The 15168-nt window shown below is 40.4% G+C and overlaps 3 protein-coding genes across 7 annotated transcripts; 1 reads left to right on the plus strand and 2 right to left on the minus strand.

Annotated features, from left to right (window-relative positions):
* Positions 1-113: 113 nt before the first annotated feature.
* On the minus strand, positions 114-1835 carry LOC113019347 (uncharacterized). The gene is made up of 3 exons (XM_026162994.2): positions 1567-1835; positions 1140-1338; positions 114-1047 (listed from the first exon to the last, which is right to left on the minus strand). Exons 2-3 carry the CDS (start codon positions 1327-1329, stop codon positions 326-328), a joined length of 912 nt encoding a protein of 303 aa, XP_026018779.2. The 5' UTR covers positions 1330-1338; positions 1567-1835; the 3' UTR covers positions 114-325.
* A 534-nt stretch (positions 1836-2369) lies between these two features.
* pkmyt1 (protein kinase, membrane associated tyrosine/threonine 1) lies at positions 2370-7656 on the minus strand. 5 transcript variants are annotated; one of them, XM_026162984.2, is made up of 9 exons: positions 7456-7589; positions 6258-6304; positions 5766-6174; positions 5362-5599; positions 4996-5269; positions 4804-4910; positions 4549-4721; positions 3202-3419; positions 2370-3099 (listed from the first exon to the last, which is right to left on the minus strand). In XM_026162984.2, the coding sequence occupies exons 3-9, from the start codon at positions 6132-6134 to the stop codon at positions 2727-2729; spliced, it is 1752 nt and encodes a 583-aa protein (XP_026018769.2). In that variant the 5' UTR covers positions 6135-6174; positions 6258-6304; positions 7456-7589; the 3' UTR covers positions 2370-2726. The 5 variants fall into 5 exon arrangements, with proteins under 5 accessions (XP_026018769.2, XP_026018770.2, XP_026018772.2 ...); XM_026162985.2 differs by lacking the exon at positions 6258-6304 and having other exon boundaries at positions 7548-7656; XM_026162987.2 differs by lacking the exon at positions 6258-6304 and having other exon boundaries at positions 5766-6158; positions 7456-7595.
* Positions 7580-13323, plus strand: LOC113019345 (elongin-B-like). Its single transcript, XM_026162989.2, has 4 exons — positions 7580-7719; positions 8486-8620; positions 10010-10118; positions 12269-13323. The coding sequence occupies exons 1-4, from the start codon at positions 7717-7719 to the stop codon at positions 12379-12381; spliced, it is 360 nt and encodes a 119-aa protein (XP_026018774.1). The 5' UTR covers positions 7580-7716; the 3' UTR covers positions 12382-13323.
* Positions 13324-15168: the final 1845 nt, after the last annotated feature.

Here is a 15168-nt window from a genome sequence, read left to right on the forward strand (position 1 = left end):
GCCTTTAAGTCTGATGATTCAGAACAATACAATTTTGGTTTTGAGACTGATTCAAAAGAAATTGTGCACCCGTCTCAAATATTGCAATGGACCACACAGAAGGACCAAAAGAATTTGATCAGCTAATTATTTTATTTGGAGATCACAATACAGAAACACACTACAGACTCCATGCTTCAAAATCTAGTAATGGAACAAACAAAATCTGACCAACAACAGCAGCTCAGGAAAACACAAGTGCTCCCTAAGAGGCAGTCTATTCTGTGAAGAAGGCATATTAACCTCTTTATATGTTTTTAGCTGACCTCGAAAAACCCACCAGCCTTCACAGATGAGTCTGCTGGTGCTTCTTTAAGTTACTTGAGTGACTGAAGCTTTTCCCGCACTGGCTGCAGGCAAACGGCTTCTCTCCTGTGTGGTAGCGCAGGTGTACTGTGAGGTACCCCGACTGGCTGAAGCGCTTGCCGCACACCGAGCAACAGTACGGCCTCTCCCCTGTGTGCACCCGGTTGTGTTTCTTATAGTCACCTGCATGCCTGAAGGTGCGACCGCAGAGAGAGCAGCTGTAGTGTTTTCGGACGTTTCTCTGCAGTTTCTCTGCTGAGGACGAGCAGCCCACTTCTGTGTTGGTTTGGTTTTCTTCTCCGGCATCGTTTGCACTGATGTGTCTCGCTGGCTCCTGTACGTCACGTTCTGAATCAATGTAGAAAACTGCAGACTCACCTCCGAGTCCTGCAGTGCTCGTTGATGGATCGCAATAAAAATAATTCACAATACGCAAGCCATCGTTATCTGATGCAGGCTCTACTTTCGTTTTCTGGTCATTTTCAGAATGCAGAGGTGCAATGAAGGGTCTTTCGTGGTTTAATAGTGAGGCTGACTGTCCATCATGTGTCTTTGTTTTCAGATTTCCCAGGCTTTCTGTTGCACGGTCAGGGGAAAAGCAGGAAGCACCTAATGACTCAGTGTCTTTATCAACAGGGATGACCACCTCTTCTTTCTCTTTCATGTCTGCTGGGATGGATGCAAACATTTCTGGCACAAATCCTGCAGGAAGACACACATTAAACTACTTTAAAAAAGTTTAAATCCAGCTGTTTCACCACTTGTACTCACAGCTGGATCCTTTGTTTTCTTACCATTGCTCTCCAGGTTAATTCTGTCTTGCAGCTCCTGCAGTCTCCTCTTCAGACTCTGATTCTCTCTCTGGGTTCTGGCAGTTTTCTCCTGATACTCGCACACAGTTTCTTTCACCACATCCAGAACCTCCTGTACTACTTTAGACAGGAGCTTTTCCACTCGAACATTAAGGCGCTCAATTTTGGCCATCTTTAAGGACTAAGAAGACAAAAAATTAAGGAGCATATTTAACAGACTTTTGCAGGATGCAACATGTGTTCTGCACATTTCCACTTAGATAAATGAAAGAAATAATGGCGATTGGATATTTATGCAACAAAGAACAACAACAACAAAAAATAGCAGAATGTATTATTTAAGAGGAAAGCAGAAAAAACGGGAGTGCATTTTTACTACCAGTTATTAACAAGCCGAATGCTCACATACCTTGAGTTTAATGCGATCCCATGAAGCATGCGCAGTCTCAACAGCCGCTCAAACTGCAATCGTGAATTGTTTAAAATATTAACACTCATGCAGGTAATCGTTTCCCTTTAAAATGATTCCTGCAGGTAGATTAAAAATGGCAGCCAGTGCGTCCGCCGAACATCTTTGTGTGAAGCTTTTCCTGCTGTAAACCGGGTCAGGTGTTAAAACGGTTTAATAAACAGCGCGATAGCAATAAAGCGGCAGCGTCCTCTTCATGGGTTTGAAGCGTTCCTGAGGCCCGTTGCTGCCACCTACTGGTAAGGGCTCAAAACATAACACCACAAAGCTGTACTGCGTTTACTAAAATTCAAATATACTGTACCTCAAACATGCACTATGAAAAATGTGTTTCTGTTGACTGTCCTATGGGCTCAAATTGTGGTCATAAATATTTTGTACTTGTAAATCAGAATGCGTATATATATTTGTGCATCTGCAGATAAGAATTTGTGTGTGCGTAAGAAAAAGATTTGTGTGTGTAAAAATATTTACACAAGTTACAAGTTGTTTTTGTTAAGGTCTGGTTACAGATACAAAGCAAAAAATATATATATAAAAAATACTGTGAAACTGCACTCAAGTTTCAACTTACAAGTACGAGTTTTGACCCGAGTTTTCTTCCTTTCAGCTGATTGGTCAATGTCTTGTCAATCACAAATTTAACTATCCAATCAGAGAACAGATGACTACTCTCAAAGGATAGCCTGTTATATCAAACTGTAATGTGCACAAGTCTAGAGAACAAAGAAACACCAGTCATGTCGTATTTTGAGGTGCTTTATAGTCACAACATGCTCCACAAGTTCAAACTCTGCTAGCTTTGTTTTGTATCTCACGAGGTAAACAACGCAGAGTCACAGTCACAAGTCGTTTCAGCAACTGATTACACTGGCACAAATCAAAAAAAGAAAAGAAAAGTGTTCTAAGGTCTGAGTACACATCCAACCCTTTTCCCCTAAATTCATTTTTTGTTTCAAATGCACATTAAAAGAAGCTGTTACAAAATGGCAAAAAAAATATTTACAAGCTAGTAAACTTATTACATTAATACATTAGGTCTTTGTCACATTACATTTTTCGCACAAAAACTCATGAATGAGATAAAGGCAGTGTTGTGTTCATCGTTCCCCCTCCAGAGCCGTTTCTTCGAACAAGCTGAGCAGGTTCTTTGGTTCCAAGCTGGGTCGAGGAGGTACGACCTCCTCCACTTGGACCCAGTTGCGCCCACGCCGCTGTGAGGACTTGGTGGATGGAGAGTGTAAGCTCTGGAAGGAGTCTGCGTCCAGCTCGGCATGTATGGGACTCACTTTAGGTGTCAGTGTGCGGCAGGAGCCATTAGTGTGGATGCTGGAAGGGGTCTGAGCAAGTTTACATGAGAACCAGCCACTAAGATTTGAGTGAGTGGGTGTGTGGGCAGGACTCTGGTGATAGCGCATTGGCGAGCCCGGGAGAGGCGTGGATGTGCTCTCTACAGACAATCTGGATTTTACCCTGTGACATGAAAACAAAGGAAGATAAAAAAGGAGAGTTAAACAGAACAAATATACTCACTTAAAAATTTTCTTCCATCCTATTGATGCGATAATTCTCTACCTTTGTGAGAAGGTGGGGGACAGTTCTGGGTCTGTGGGATGAAAAAACACTGCATCCTCTTCTGGGGTCCCGGAGTCAGTATGCATGGCACTGAGAGGCAGGGTTAAATCCCTGTCCCAACTGTCTTTAGGAGGAGTGCAGGGAGCTGGATTGTTCCAATGAGGGAGGAAGGGCAAGCGAAAGAAGGAGAGGAATCTACACCCAAAGGAGACTACGATCTATGAAGAAAAGAAAATATAGAAAAATGTATTTGTCAAGGTTGAGGAAAGTAAACTTTAAAGGCTGAAGTTTGGAATTGGCCAGGCTAAATTAACTTCAGGACTGATTCACTGGATTAGAGATTTTCTAACTGATCATCTGAAAAGCTTTGTATTAATCATGTTTTATTTGGTGAAACCATTGTTAGTACGGGGGATCCTCAAGGGTGTGTTCGATCACTATTGTTATTTTCTGTTTAAATGACATGCAGGGAATGTGAAAATGTTAAAATATGCTGATGATTGTCTTTTGTTTTTATAGGAACTCTAACTATTTTGTTCAGGTTCATAGGTTGAAAGAGAGGTTTAAATCTTGTTATTTGTTGATTAATGTCCACAACACGTGTTTCACTTGAATAACACAGACCCGATGGACAGGTTTTCCACTTTATATATATTGATGGCAAGATCAACTTTATGATTAATGCTTTATCCATTTACAAGGAAGCTAATCAGAGATTCATTGTTATCAGGACGTCAAGAGGTTTCGGAGTTAGGCACAACGTTTTGGAAAGAGTTTGTCAGCTTGATTTTACGTTCAGTATCTCAGCCTGGTTTGGTAGCCTGACTGTGGCAAACAGGAACACAATAGCAAAATAAACAGGATTGTCAGAATTTCTGGAAAAATGATTGGTTGACAACAAACTTTATTGGCTAAGCTGTGTCATCAGACCATCTTCAGGAAAGCTCGGTCTATTGTTGCTGACCGTGAACACCCCCATTATTCTGACTTTGAATTAATGTTCTCAGGACAACTTTATAGGATCCCTCTAGCTAAAGGGGTATAAGGGATCATTTGTACCAAATGCAATCAGCATGCTAAATAATAAGATGCTGTGGTGTATTTCTATAGTTGTATTGAATTTATAGATATGCATATCTATGAATGTGGGCCGATATCTCCCAGGATTCATGAACTGATTGGTTGATTTGTGGCTTGGTGAACCGAAAACAGCTGCCCATTATGTGGACAATAAAGTTATTCTATTTTTAATGCTGTGGCATCCTTACAAGGACATTTTACTAAACTGTTAATCAAAATAATCAATCCTAAAAGATTAATATTTAAAGGATTTAGTGATTCTGTTACCTGACACAGGGAGGCCAGTGTCAGCATCGTCTCAGCAGCCATAAGATACATGCGTCTCCTCCACCTGCGTTTCCTAACAGAGGGGAGGGCAAGAAGCTCAGAGACTGTGGGTCTCTCAGACGGCTCTGGGGCCAGCATCATCTGTAGGACTGTCTGAAGCTCCTCTGACAGGCCTGCAATCACACATGGAAGTTTAAAAGAAAAATCATTATATCAGATGAGGAAATTGATGAGGCCTCCTAGAGCAGATCTCACCGTTGGTAAACTCTGTGGGGAGACAGCCTCGCCTGAGCTGCTGCCACCCCTCGCCACCATTTGGAACCTCGATATTACAAGCAAGCTCCAGTATGGAAACCCCCAAACTAAATAAAAAAGGATGCGATAATATTTAGACACTTATTTCAAATCAGATCAGTCACATCTGTACATAATGAATCACATATGTACCTGAAAACATCTGCAGCAGGTCCATACTCCCCACGCAGCAGCTCGGGGGCCATGTATCTGGGATCACCCTCCTGAACATCGTCCTTTGATTTCTCCCCTGCAGCTCCCATCTGTTTGAGCTCAAGCAGCAGCCCGAAATCGCCCAGCTTCAGACGACCAGAGGCGGTGATGAGGACGTTGGCGGGCTTGAGGTCCAGATGCACGAAGCCATGAGAGTGTAAGTGCTGCAGTGCTGAGAGGAGATCGCACAGGTAGGCCCAAGCAGCAGGCTCGTCTGTTTACAAGCAAAAAACACAAGTCAGCATGAACGAGGATGTAGAAGTTTTATACAAAATCACAGCTGATACAAACTGTTTTTGGGCAGACCTGGGCCAGGAGGCTGGTTCTCAGCGTGATGCAGCAAGCTGGTGCTGCACAGCTCTGTCTGGATGTAGAGTCGGCCGCACTCCTCCCAGGCAGCCACGAAGTTCAAAATATGAGGGTGAGGACACAGGTGCTCGTGATTCCTGGCTTCCCTGACGCTCCGATTCCTCTCACTGTTACCCCTGAAGCGCTGAGCAGAGCGTTTGACTGCGTACTGACGACCATCTCTGTTGCTTTGCACCTGGAGAGAGAAAAGAAAATATCCAGAAATTACAACTTTTGGAAAAATAAACAAACAAATACTTAAAATCCTGAATTTTCCAGTTTCCTTGATGTGAAGAAACAGCAACACCAAATATATTATGTTATTATATAGCCCTCTTTATTTAAATCTGTGTTTTGCTCACCTTGTAAACTTCTCCAAATGATCCCCTCCCCAGCAGGCCCAAGTTAGTAAAGCACTGATTGAAGTAGGACTGCTGTTTGCTGGGATCATACGCAGAATTTGGAGATTTACTGAGGGAATTAGACAGGGGTGTCCAGGGGGATTGATGCTGAGGAAACATTCTGCTCAGCGGGGGGCATCCTTTAGACGGTGGCAGCGGAGGCAAAGAATTTGAGAGACGAGCAGGGGAATAGTAGGATGAGTTTGACGTAGACGACGAGGAAAAAGGCAGCCGGCGCTTTTTGAGAGAGAAGGACTGCTCCGCGTGGGAGAAGTGGGTTGGAAGAGGGAGAGCCACCCTCGGCATTGTAGTTTCCACCGCCACAGACATTGTGTCGACCTTTTCTGTTCTTTACTATAAAGACAGGAAGCTGTAACAGTCAAAAGTAAAAATTGTAAACATAAGCAATACATACAGCTACATATATGTAGATGTGGTGAGAATTTTACATACACTCTCTTTTCATAGTTGAATGATTTAACAGCATACATCTTAAGTGGCTGTAAAAAAGAAGAATTGGGTAAACGAGTTTGGATTTATTTTAGATTTTCTCTAATACACACAAGGTCAAGAGTATATTCCGCCACTTATATTTGGTTAAATGTCCCTGAGCAAGTTGCACCTCGATTAGACCCCTTTGGTACCCATCAACAAGCATCTGGCATAATTGTGGTTGGATATCTGACCACTCGTCTTGACAGAATTAATTTAAATTAGTTGGTTTCCTGGCACAGACTCTGCTTTTAAGCCTAATCAGTACATTTTCTACAGGGTTGATGTCAGAGCTTTGGGAAGGCCATTCCAGGTTAGCCTGCTTTATCCATTCCTAAACCAGTTTTGATATGTAATTGGGATCATTGACAACACAAGTGAACACACAGGATTACAGAAAATCCCAAATAAATTCAAACTTGTGCACCCAGTTTTTTGTTTTTGGTAATTAAAGATGTTTGCTGCACAATCCTTCCACCCTGGAAAAACAACAGTTCAAATAAATCATTAAAAGCTCCAATTCAACATGGTATTCATTCCCACATTGGGTATTTATAAATTTCCTCACCAGAACTGGAAGTTGATTTTTTTCACAACTAGTGCTCAGTTTTAATGGTTTCTTTTCATCTAGTTCTCCACAGAGCAAAGGCAAAAAGGTATTATTTATGAAGACTAAAAAAAACAAACAAACAAAAAAATGGGTCTTTCTAGACTGATCCCCACCCATTTAGCACTACTCCTGGTACATCTGGTTTGACAGGTTGTAGAGCTTTTGTCTGATATCGGTATCGGCACAGTCCTCTCGATCCATTGATACTAAACCCATTTGTAGGAAGACAGGTATTCCTTTTCCCAGCCCAGCCCCTGGCGTCAGGGGGAAAGTAAAGACCCGCTGATAAAACACAACTGATTAATTTTTCCAACATAACTTTTCGCTTTGTTAACGTAACATTACTCGAAGCACAAATACTGTCCATTAGTTTATAGCAATGACAACTGTCACCGCAGCTAAACACCTGTGGCTAACGTTAACCCCGGGCGGAACAAAACAAACATGACAACACAGCCTGATTAGCTGGCTAGCCCGCGAGAAGATAACTTACTCTAACTGACATTTTATATTTAACTATTTAATTAAAGCGGAATTAAAAAACGTTACCTCGCAGACCATAGTCCACTTTTGACGACAGGTTTCAAAACAGCGGTCTTCTATCCAAACCCTGCGCGTACACCCTTCAAGCGTCAACCTACCTCGCGCCAAATTCTGAAACTCTCACGTAGCGCTGCGTAGCTGGTCCCCGTGAATACGGAATGTACGAGTTGCGCATGTACATTGCGCAATATCCGAGAGCAGTGCAGTCTGGGCTTTTGCTGCAAAACACAGAGCTGGCGTAACTGGCTAGCTAGCTGACCACTTGAAATGGTAACTTTAATATTATTGCCGATTAGTTCGGGAGAGTCGTACGTAGATTTCGACACTCTGTTAATGTTCGGCGATGTGTTCAAACGTATTAACGTGATAATAACAGCGGATACTGTTGGCTATAGAAATGTTAATTTCACTTTTGCTTTGCTAGCTTAGCCTTTCCATCCATAACCGAGGGGGTGTAGCTAGCGAGGGAACTTAGCTCAGCTAACCTTGGAAATGCTGTAACGCTAGCTAGCTAATTAATCCAGGCAATATCATGTGGTTAGCTGAGTGTGTACTGTATTTGTCAGACCTATTCCGTGTGTTATCTAGGGCTGTTTTCCACCGAACTATCAAAACAGTTGACGTGTCGGCTAATATCGCGCTAGCCCAGAGCTACGTCTGCTTCACACTGTTCACTGTTATTTGCTAGCGTATGAATAAATGAAGTGACACTTATCAGAATATCTATTACAGAATCCGCTATCAAATTTTCATGTAATATAACCTTTTAAAAATCTTCGCTGTACAGTCAGGTTAGGTGTTTAAGCAGTTTCGGATAGGCATGCAATATTAACGAGTTTTGTGGCCTAATGAGATGTTTTGTCTAGTAAAACGGGGTTATTGTTGGTCATAATATATATTTACTCAAGAACTATATTTTTGTGGATAGACGTTCTTAATGTGGAGTAACGTTTCATAGAACCCAATCCTCAACTTCTTGGTAAATGAGCAACTGTAGCTGGTTTTTACATTGTGTGTCCCCCTTTTTTCCTTTCAGGACGTGTTCTTAATGATCCGGCGTCACAAGACCACAATCTTCACAGATGCCAAGGAGTCCACCACTGTCTATGAGCTGAAGCGTATTGTCGAGGGAATACTTAAAAGACCACCCGAGGACCAGCGACTCTACAAAGTGAGCTTACAGCATCAGAAAGACTAAATGTGCACTTTAATTTTGCCAGAATGTAGCCAGTGTTAATGTTAACATTCACAGTAGTTGAATATTACCCCAACAAACTTCAACCTCATGGTAAATATTGGTAATTATTGACCTATTTCAAAATTACCATTGAATAGGAAATTATCAGAAAAATTTGCAGTTGTGGAAAATCTATTTAGATTCTTTTACCTATGACAGATTTCTGATCCCTTTCAGGCAGGTTTTTAAAAGCTGGCATCTGATGTGGGACATTGTTCTGTGCTCATATTGCTTGATCTCAAATAGCTTTTCTAACCTGTGGAGTTTCACAAGGCTCAAACCTGGGCCTATTACATCCTTCCTTTAGCTGGGATCGTTCAAATCTTTCGGGGGCATTACTTGTCATGTCCATGCTGAAATGTCTTTTAAGCCTCACCAGCTGGATAGACTGTCCACCCTAGCTAATTGTTTATAATGATTTAATGTTTGGCTTTCCAGCAGTTACCTTGTTTTAATCTTCAGTGAGACTGAGACCAGGATTATAACTCCTCCTAAAATATATTCAAGAACCTGTCAAGCGATTGCCTCCTTTTGTTCATCTTTGAAGTCTAGTGTTTGTAATCGCTCTGTAATATTTTATGTCATTTTCTGGTTTCTTTCATTAAAGGAAGATTTCCAAATTGTAAGCTATGGTCTTCCATGCTGGACTGGAGAAAATTGTTCATATATTTGTGTCTTCGTGCTTATATTACTGGAACACCCTATTTACCCGCTTAGATTAATCATCTCTTTCATACCTCCAAATGATACAAAATGTTGCATCCAGACCCTAATACAGACGTGCTCACATTCTCTTTGTTTTATGCTCTTTACGTCGGCTCACAGTTGATTTTAGAATTCGTTTTAAAATTCTCATATTTACATACAGAGCACTAAATCAAGCTCAGACTACTAATCTCAGTTTCTCATTAAACACACTGCTTCGCACTTGCTCAAAATACATTAGTTGTTCCTCATATAAGATTGTAGACTGGGGTATAGAGCCTTTCAGTCTGTGGCAGCCAAGACTATGGATCAGTCTGCCACTCCAGCTATATTTAGCTCGCTCTTTAGACTTCATGGAAAAGTCGTTGAAACCTTTTTGGTTTAAGTATTTAGATTGTGTTGTAATATTTTTGGTTTTGTATTGCTATTGAACTATGTTTTAAGTATCTAATACATTTTATTGTGATTATTCCCAGTTTTCACTTGTTTTCCTGTGCAGTAATTTGTAACTCTGTAAATAAACATTGCTTACTTAAATATTTTCTATCAGAAACACGCTCTGCATATTAGTTGGACTATCTTCTTAAATTCTGAGGTCATGATATTTTTGTATTACAGGATGATCAGCTGCTAGAGGACAGCAAAACTCTGGGTGACTCTGGATTCACCAACCAGACTGCCAGACCTCAAGCCCCAGCTACAGTCGGTCTGGCCTTTCGTATTAATGGTATGTTGTGGTTATGCTGTTTGTTTGGTTTTAAAGATCAGGGGTACACTACACAGCAAAAATGAGTACATTCCTATGAACCATTGCTTAAATATCTTAGTATAAAAATCGTTCTCAGAGTTGAACTGTCATGTATTTACTCTTTATTTAAAATCAGAACAGTTTAGAGTTACAGTGTTAAAGTAGCGGTGTAGTGGTTAAGACATGTGAATGACCTTCTGAGGAGACACAAATCCTGCCTCAGGGGGTTGCAAGCTTGTGTACTGCCAGTGCGAGCCCAGATAAATGGGAGGGTAACGTCAGGGAGGGTATTTGGTGTAAAATCTGTTCTAAATCAAACATGTGGCTCCCTCTATTAAGGCGGCTTCTTGGGAAATAAGGGAGCAGCTAAAAATACCTCAGTTTACTTTATTAAAATACGGGCTTCACTATAGGAACTCACCTATAGGAAACACACGTTTTATTACTGAGATAATTTGAGATGTCCACCTTTACATTTGGTGGATGATACCATTGTTCCTTGTTTTTATATAGAGATGTTCTTCCTTTCTTTAGAGACAGTTTCTTTAACATGGAGAGCCTGTGTTGTTCTCTTTTTGTCTTAAAAATACCCCAGTAGTGTTTTCTTGGATTTGAGTCAGGCAACATACTTGGCCAGCTTATAGTTTCACTGTTTTCTCCTTAAGGAACTAATGTGTCATGTTGGCAGTCTGCTTTGTTCATGTCAGACGCGCTGGTGTTTTTATGTGAACCTAACTGATTTATTTCCATTTGAGCAAAGAAAGGACTCAAAGTATTCGCAAGCAAGCTATCTTTTTATTTCTTTAGGAAGGGTGAATCTGAAGTTTTTGTTCTGAAGCTCAAGTAAGGGTTTTTATTTATTCCCCAGGTTGTGATGCTTGGAAATTGACATTGTGCAATCTCCTTCAAACTGTCACAGAAACTCTGCTTTCCTCTGATAAGTCCTGTGCCAAATTAAAGGCATTTTTCCTTTTCTTTTGCACAGTTACATTATATAAGTAGTGCACTGGCCGTAGCATCATTCTGGGAAGACAGACACTCAAGCACTGTTGCTTGTTCTGTTGGCTAAATTACTTCCTCAACATGTCTTCAAGTTCTCCAGAGCCCTGATAATGAACTGATCATTTGATTCAGGTGTGTTGACCCAGGGTGATACCTAAAACCTGCAGGACACTGGCCCTTGAGGCCCAGAGTTCCCCACCCCTGTTCTAAAGTATTTGAGTTGAAGATTCATAAAAGGTTATATGCTACATGTAATCTTGGAAACAGTGTAATTATTGAGAAGGAATAAAATTTGAGAATCAAGTGATGTTCTCAGTTCTGATGTGTACTAAATTTTCCTCTGTCATAAAGAGTAGTTTTCCGTTTTACCAAGAAGTATGACTCTTTTTTTTTTTTTTTTATGTTAGTAGCACGACTGGTGGAAAACGTTTGTGCTATTCTCTTTTAATAAACCATCACTGATCTCATTTAGCAACAGTGTTTTTCAGTAGACAACCATGATGAATGACTGACTAATCCATTCTTTTGCACTGTAATCTGTGGTCTTCAGCACAACAACATGTCTACTTTTCTATTTTTTTTTTAAATATATATTTATTTATTTTTTAGTCTTTTTGCCTCTCATACTGTATTTATTTAGGAAATGAGAGGTGGCTCGAGACTTTTGCACAGTACTGTAAATCGCATCACTGAATGAGTGTATTGTGTGTCACTCAAAAGAAAGCTTCAAGGTAACTTCTCCTTCAAAACTCATTCCTTAAAAATTAAGGTGTGATTTTATTCTGTAACTAACTCAAGAAGACTCATTGTCGATTTTCAGCGTGGATTTACCAGCAGTTATATTTAAGAGCATGCACAAAGGGCCCTCAGCGGCATTAAAATGTGTTGCGTGTAACCCGAGTCCCCGTGCCTTAAAGCTGTGGCTCAAATTATGCACTTCTACCTTTAAGTGCATTGAGCAAAGCTTGTCCTTAGTTACACGAGCATGAATCTGTTTTGAAGGATTTTCCCCTGGATACACTTGCTCTACAGTAATGATTCATTTCAGCAACCTTTTATTATGTGCAGCCACATTAAACTCTGCTGTCACGATGGAGCTCATGCTTCCTTGTCTCTGTGCCCTGCAGATGAGATGTTTGAGCAGCTGCACATCGAGGCCTTTTCCAGCCCCCCGGAACTCCCTGATGTGATGAAGCCTCAGGACTCTGGTAGCACTGCTAATGAACAGGCAGTGCAGTGATGGCAGAGGCAGGAAGCGAGCATCGGCGGGAAGGATGGAAGTGGCAGTGTGCAGATTAACTGCGGTGAAGAAGTAGCGGGGTGGAGGATGTGTAAAATAGTTTCATTTGATTGGATGGGGACGTTTTAGGTAACCAAGCCGATCCATGTTACCTTCATGTTGTCATCTCAACATCCCCCCCACACGTTTTTGTTGTTTTTTTTGTTTGTTTGTTTTTTAACTCTATTGATTTCCACATCACATGCAGTTCAGCTCCTTGAATTTGCTCCTAAGCACCGAGTGAAGAAGTTGGTTTGGAAAGTGTGATTGTGTGTATGCGTGCGTGTGTGTGTGTGTGTATGTGTTGAGTTATTCTAATTATTATCATTAATATTTTGGAAAGGGTGGAGGCGTAGTTGTGTGTCACAGTGCTCTAGAATTAACATGCATGGGTAAGAGTCCAGTGTGTGAATCAGCAAATGCATGAACAAACTCAAAACAAAGGCTTTACATTCACAGAAGCAGATAGACCTACCACTGATTCGTTTCTCTGGTCTGATTCCCACTTTTCGTTGTACATTTCTGATTCGATCGTAAACCAGGAAGAATGTCTGTAAGATAGTTGCGTTCATTTTTGTTTTCATCATCATTTTGTTTCTTCGGTTTGTTTCACGCGTTAGTCCCTTGTTGTGTTTCACGCACTGAGACCAAAGGCAGGTACCTCTTGGACAGCAGAGGGATTATTTTTCTTCTTCTTTAGTTGTTTGGTCAAAGGATATTCTGTCTGTGACATACAGTATATACACAGGAGGAGCGTTTCTTGTGTTAAACTTTTCATTTTGTAAATGCACACATCACAAGTCACCAACACTTACGTGGCATCTTCCCCTTATTACACATGCATAGCCTGTAACTGTGATCTTGCTTAATTAAAAGTTTTTCCTGTTTGGTTTTTTACTCTGACTGCTTTTTGATTTGTTTGTTTTTTTATGTTTTTTAAGTTTGTGTCAGTATTTAATGAATAAATCAGTAATTCAGTGTATTGATCTGTGTTGGAGGCACTGGGCAGGGCTGTAGCAGTGATTCTTACAACCATGTAAAGCCTGAACCATGAAATAATTTCCAGAAAATTTTAACTTTTTGACAAAGGAGTGTTTATTGATCCTTGACAAATTAAAAAAAAAAAAGAACTTAAATATTAAATTGCATATGTGAGTTCTAATTTGCATCATATTTGCTTTTTCATTTGATTTATGTATCGCTCAAAAAATGTGTTTCTGTTTTGGGGGTAAAATCGAAATCACTGATGATGTAGAAGTCACAAAACTCATATACAGGTGTGATAGTGACGTTAACAATGCCTCTGTCCAGCCCATATGTGAGCCGGCATGCACAGTAAGCAGGTATAACAAATTGTCATATTTAAATTGTATTATTTACACTTGTGCTTTTTATTCTGTGATATGTTAACTGTGAAACTGCTATTTTCTTTCTGGGATTTGTAGAACAGGATGGACAGTTTTTCTTTTATAATATAGATTCACTGTAAAATTAAAGCTCAAATCAACAAAAACGCCCCCTTCAAACCTCCAGGAGGTATCCAAAAAGCACCAGGTTTATTTTAAGCTGTTGATATTTGGTCCTAACTTCTACACTAATTAAAATTCTCCAAAAGGCATTGCCAGCAAAAATGTAGTGTAGAGGTCCAGTTAAGTGACTGGAATGAGTCACTTAATGAGTTGTTTTTCACCATATCACTGTCATGTTAAAACAACCTGAAGCTGCAAGAGTGAAAAGCTTACCTGGAACCAGAGGAATGCAGCAGGGATTAGGGCTTTGGACATTTCGTAGCAGAAAACGCCACAAGTAGAAATTATGGCATTAAAGATGATTTTAGTTCTATTTAGGGTCCATGAGAGTGAAACACAGCTGATGCACAGCTGCCAGACCTCCACCTGTAATACGACCATAGGTTACTACGCCCTGCAGTGGCATGTCTAAACATTAACCGTGAAAGAAGTTTCTGCATCACCACCACCATCTGAGTATAGTTAACATTACATCACTAACCTTAACATAATTTACCAGTGTCGTGCTCCTTCAAAAGTCTGACACATTCATTCTTAGCCTTTATTTTTCTAAATAAAGCTTTTGTCATAAAACAATCACAAAAATGGTGTCAGGGAGCACTCTCATACAGAGTCCAGGTTTTGATCTGTGGTGATTTTAGGAAGGGCTGTTGGTTTGGGCCTCTGTACCTTGGTCCCGTTCTGCCACCTTTTCTGTCCTGCTAGGTGAGACCAGTGCTGTCAGGGAGCGCTGGGAATGGATTTGGTCTGCAGCGATATTAAGGTGAGTGATACATGTCAAAGTGGGAGTACAGCAACAAGATGATCATAAGCTGTGCAGTTTCAGTGTGAAAACCATATAACCAGTAAGATGGGAGTTTTAGTTAAAAAACAACAACAACTTAATTATTTCCAAGTTAGTTTCACTGTAAACAGGTTGCTGTCAATTCTACAACTTACGCTTTGTAACGCTTTGACTAACCCTGCATCCAGTTGCCAAAATATAAAATAGAATAGTTAATAAATAAAGTTTTTATTGTTTGAAAACGTTTTAGTAATAGTTTTACTTTCAGAGTAAGACGACAGATACATCCTAACATCTCCAATAAATAAAAAGCCTCACCAGGCTGGTTGTGCTGACAAACGATACAACGAAAGTCATTTCCTGCACATTCTTATTTTATTTTATTGCTTTGTACACTATCGCTTAAGTTCTTTTATTTCAGGTGACTTTTCCGTT

The sequence above is a fragment of the Astatotilapia calliptera genome, chromosome 8, assembly GCF_964374335.1.
Source record: "Astatotilapia calliptera chromosome 8, fAstCal68.1, whole genome shotgun sequence".
Lineage (NCBI taxonomy): Eukaryota > Metazoa > Chordata > Actinopteri > Cichliformes > Cichlidae > Astatotilapia > Astatotilapia calliptera.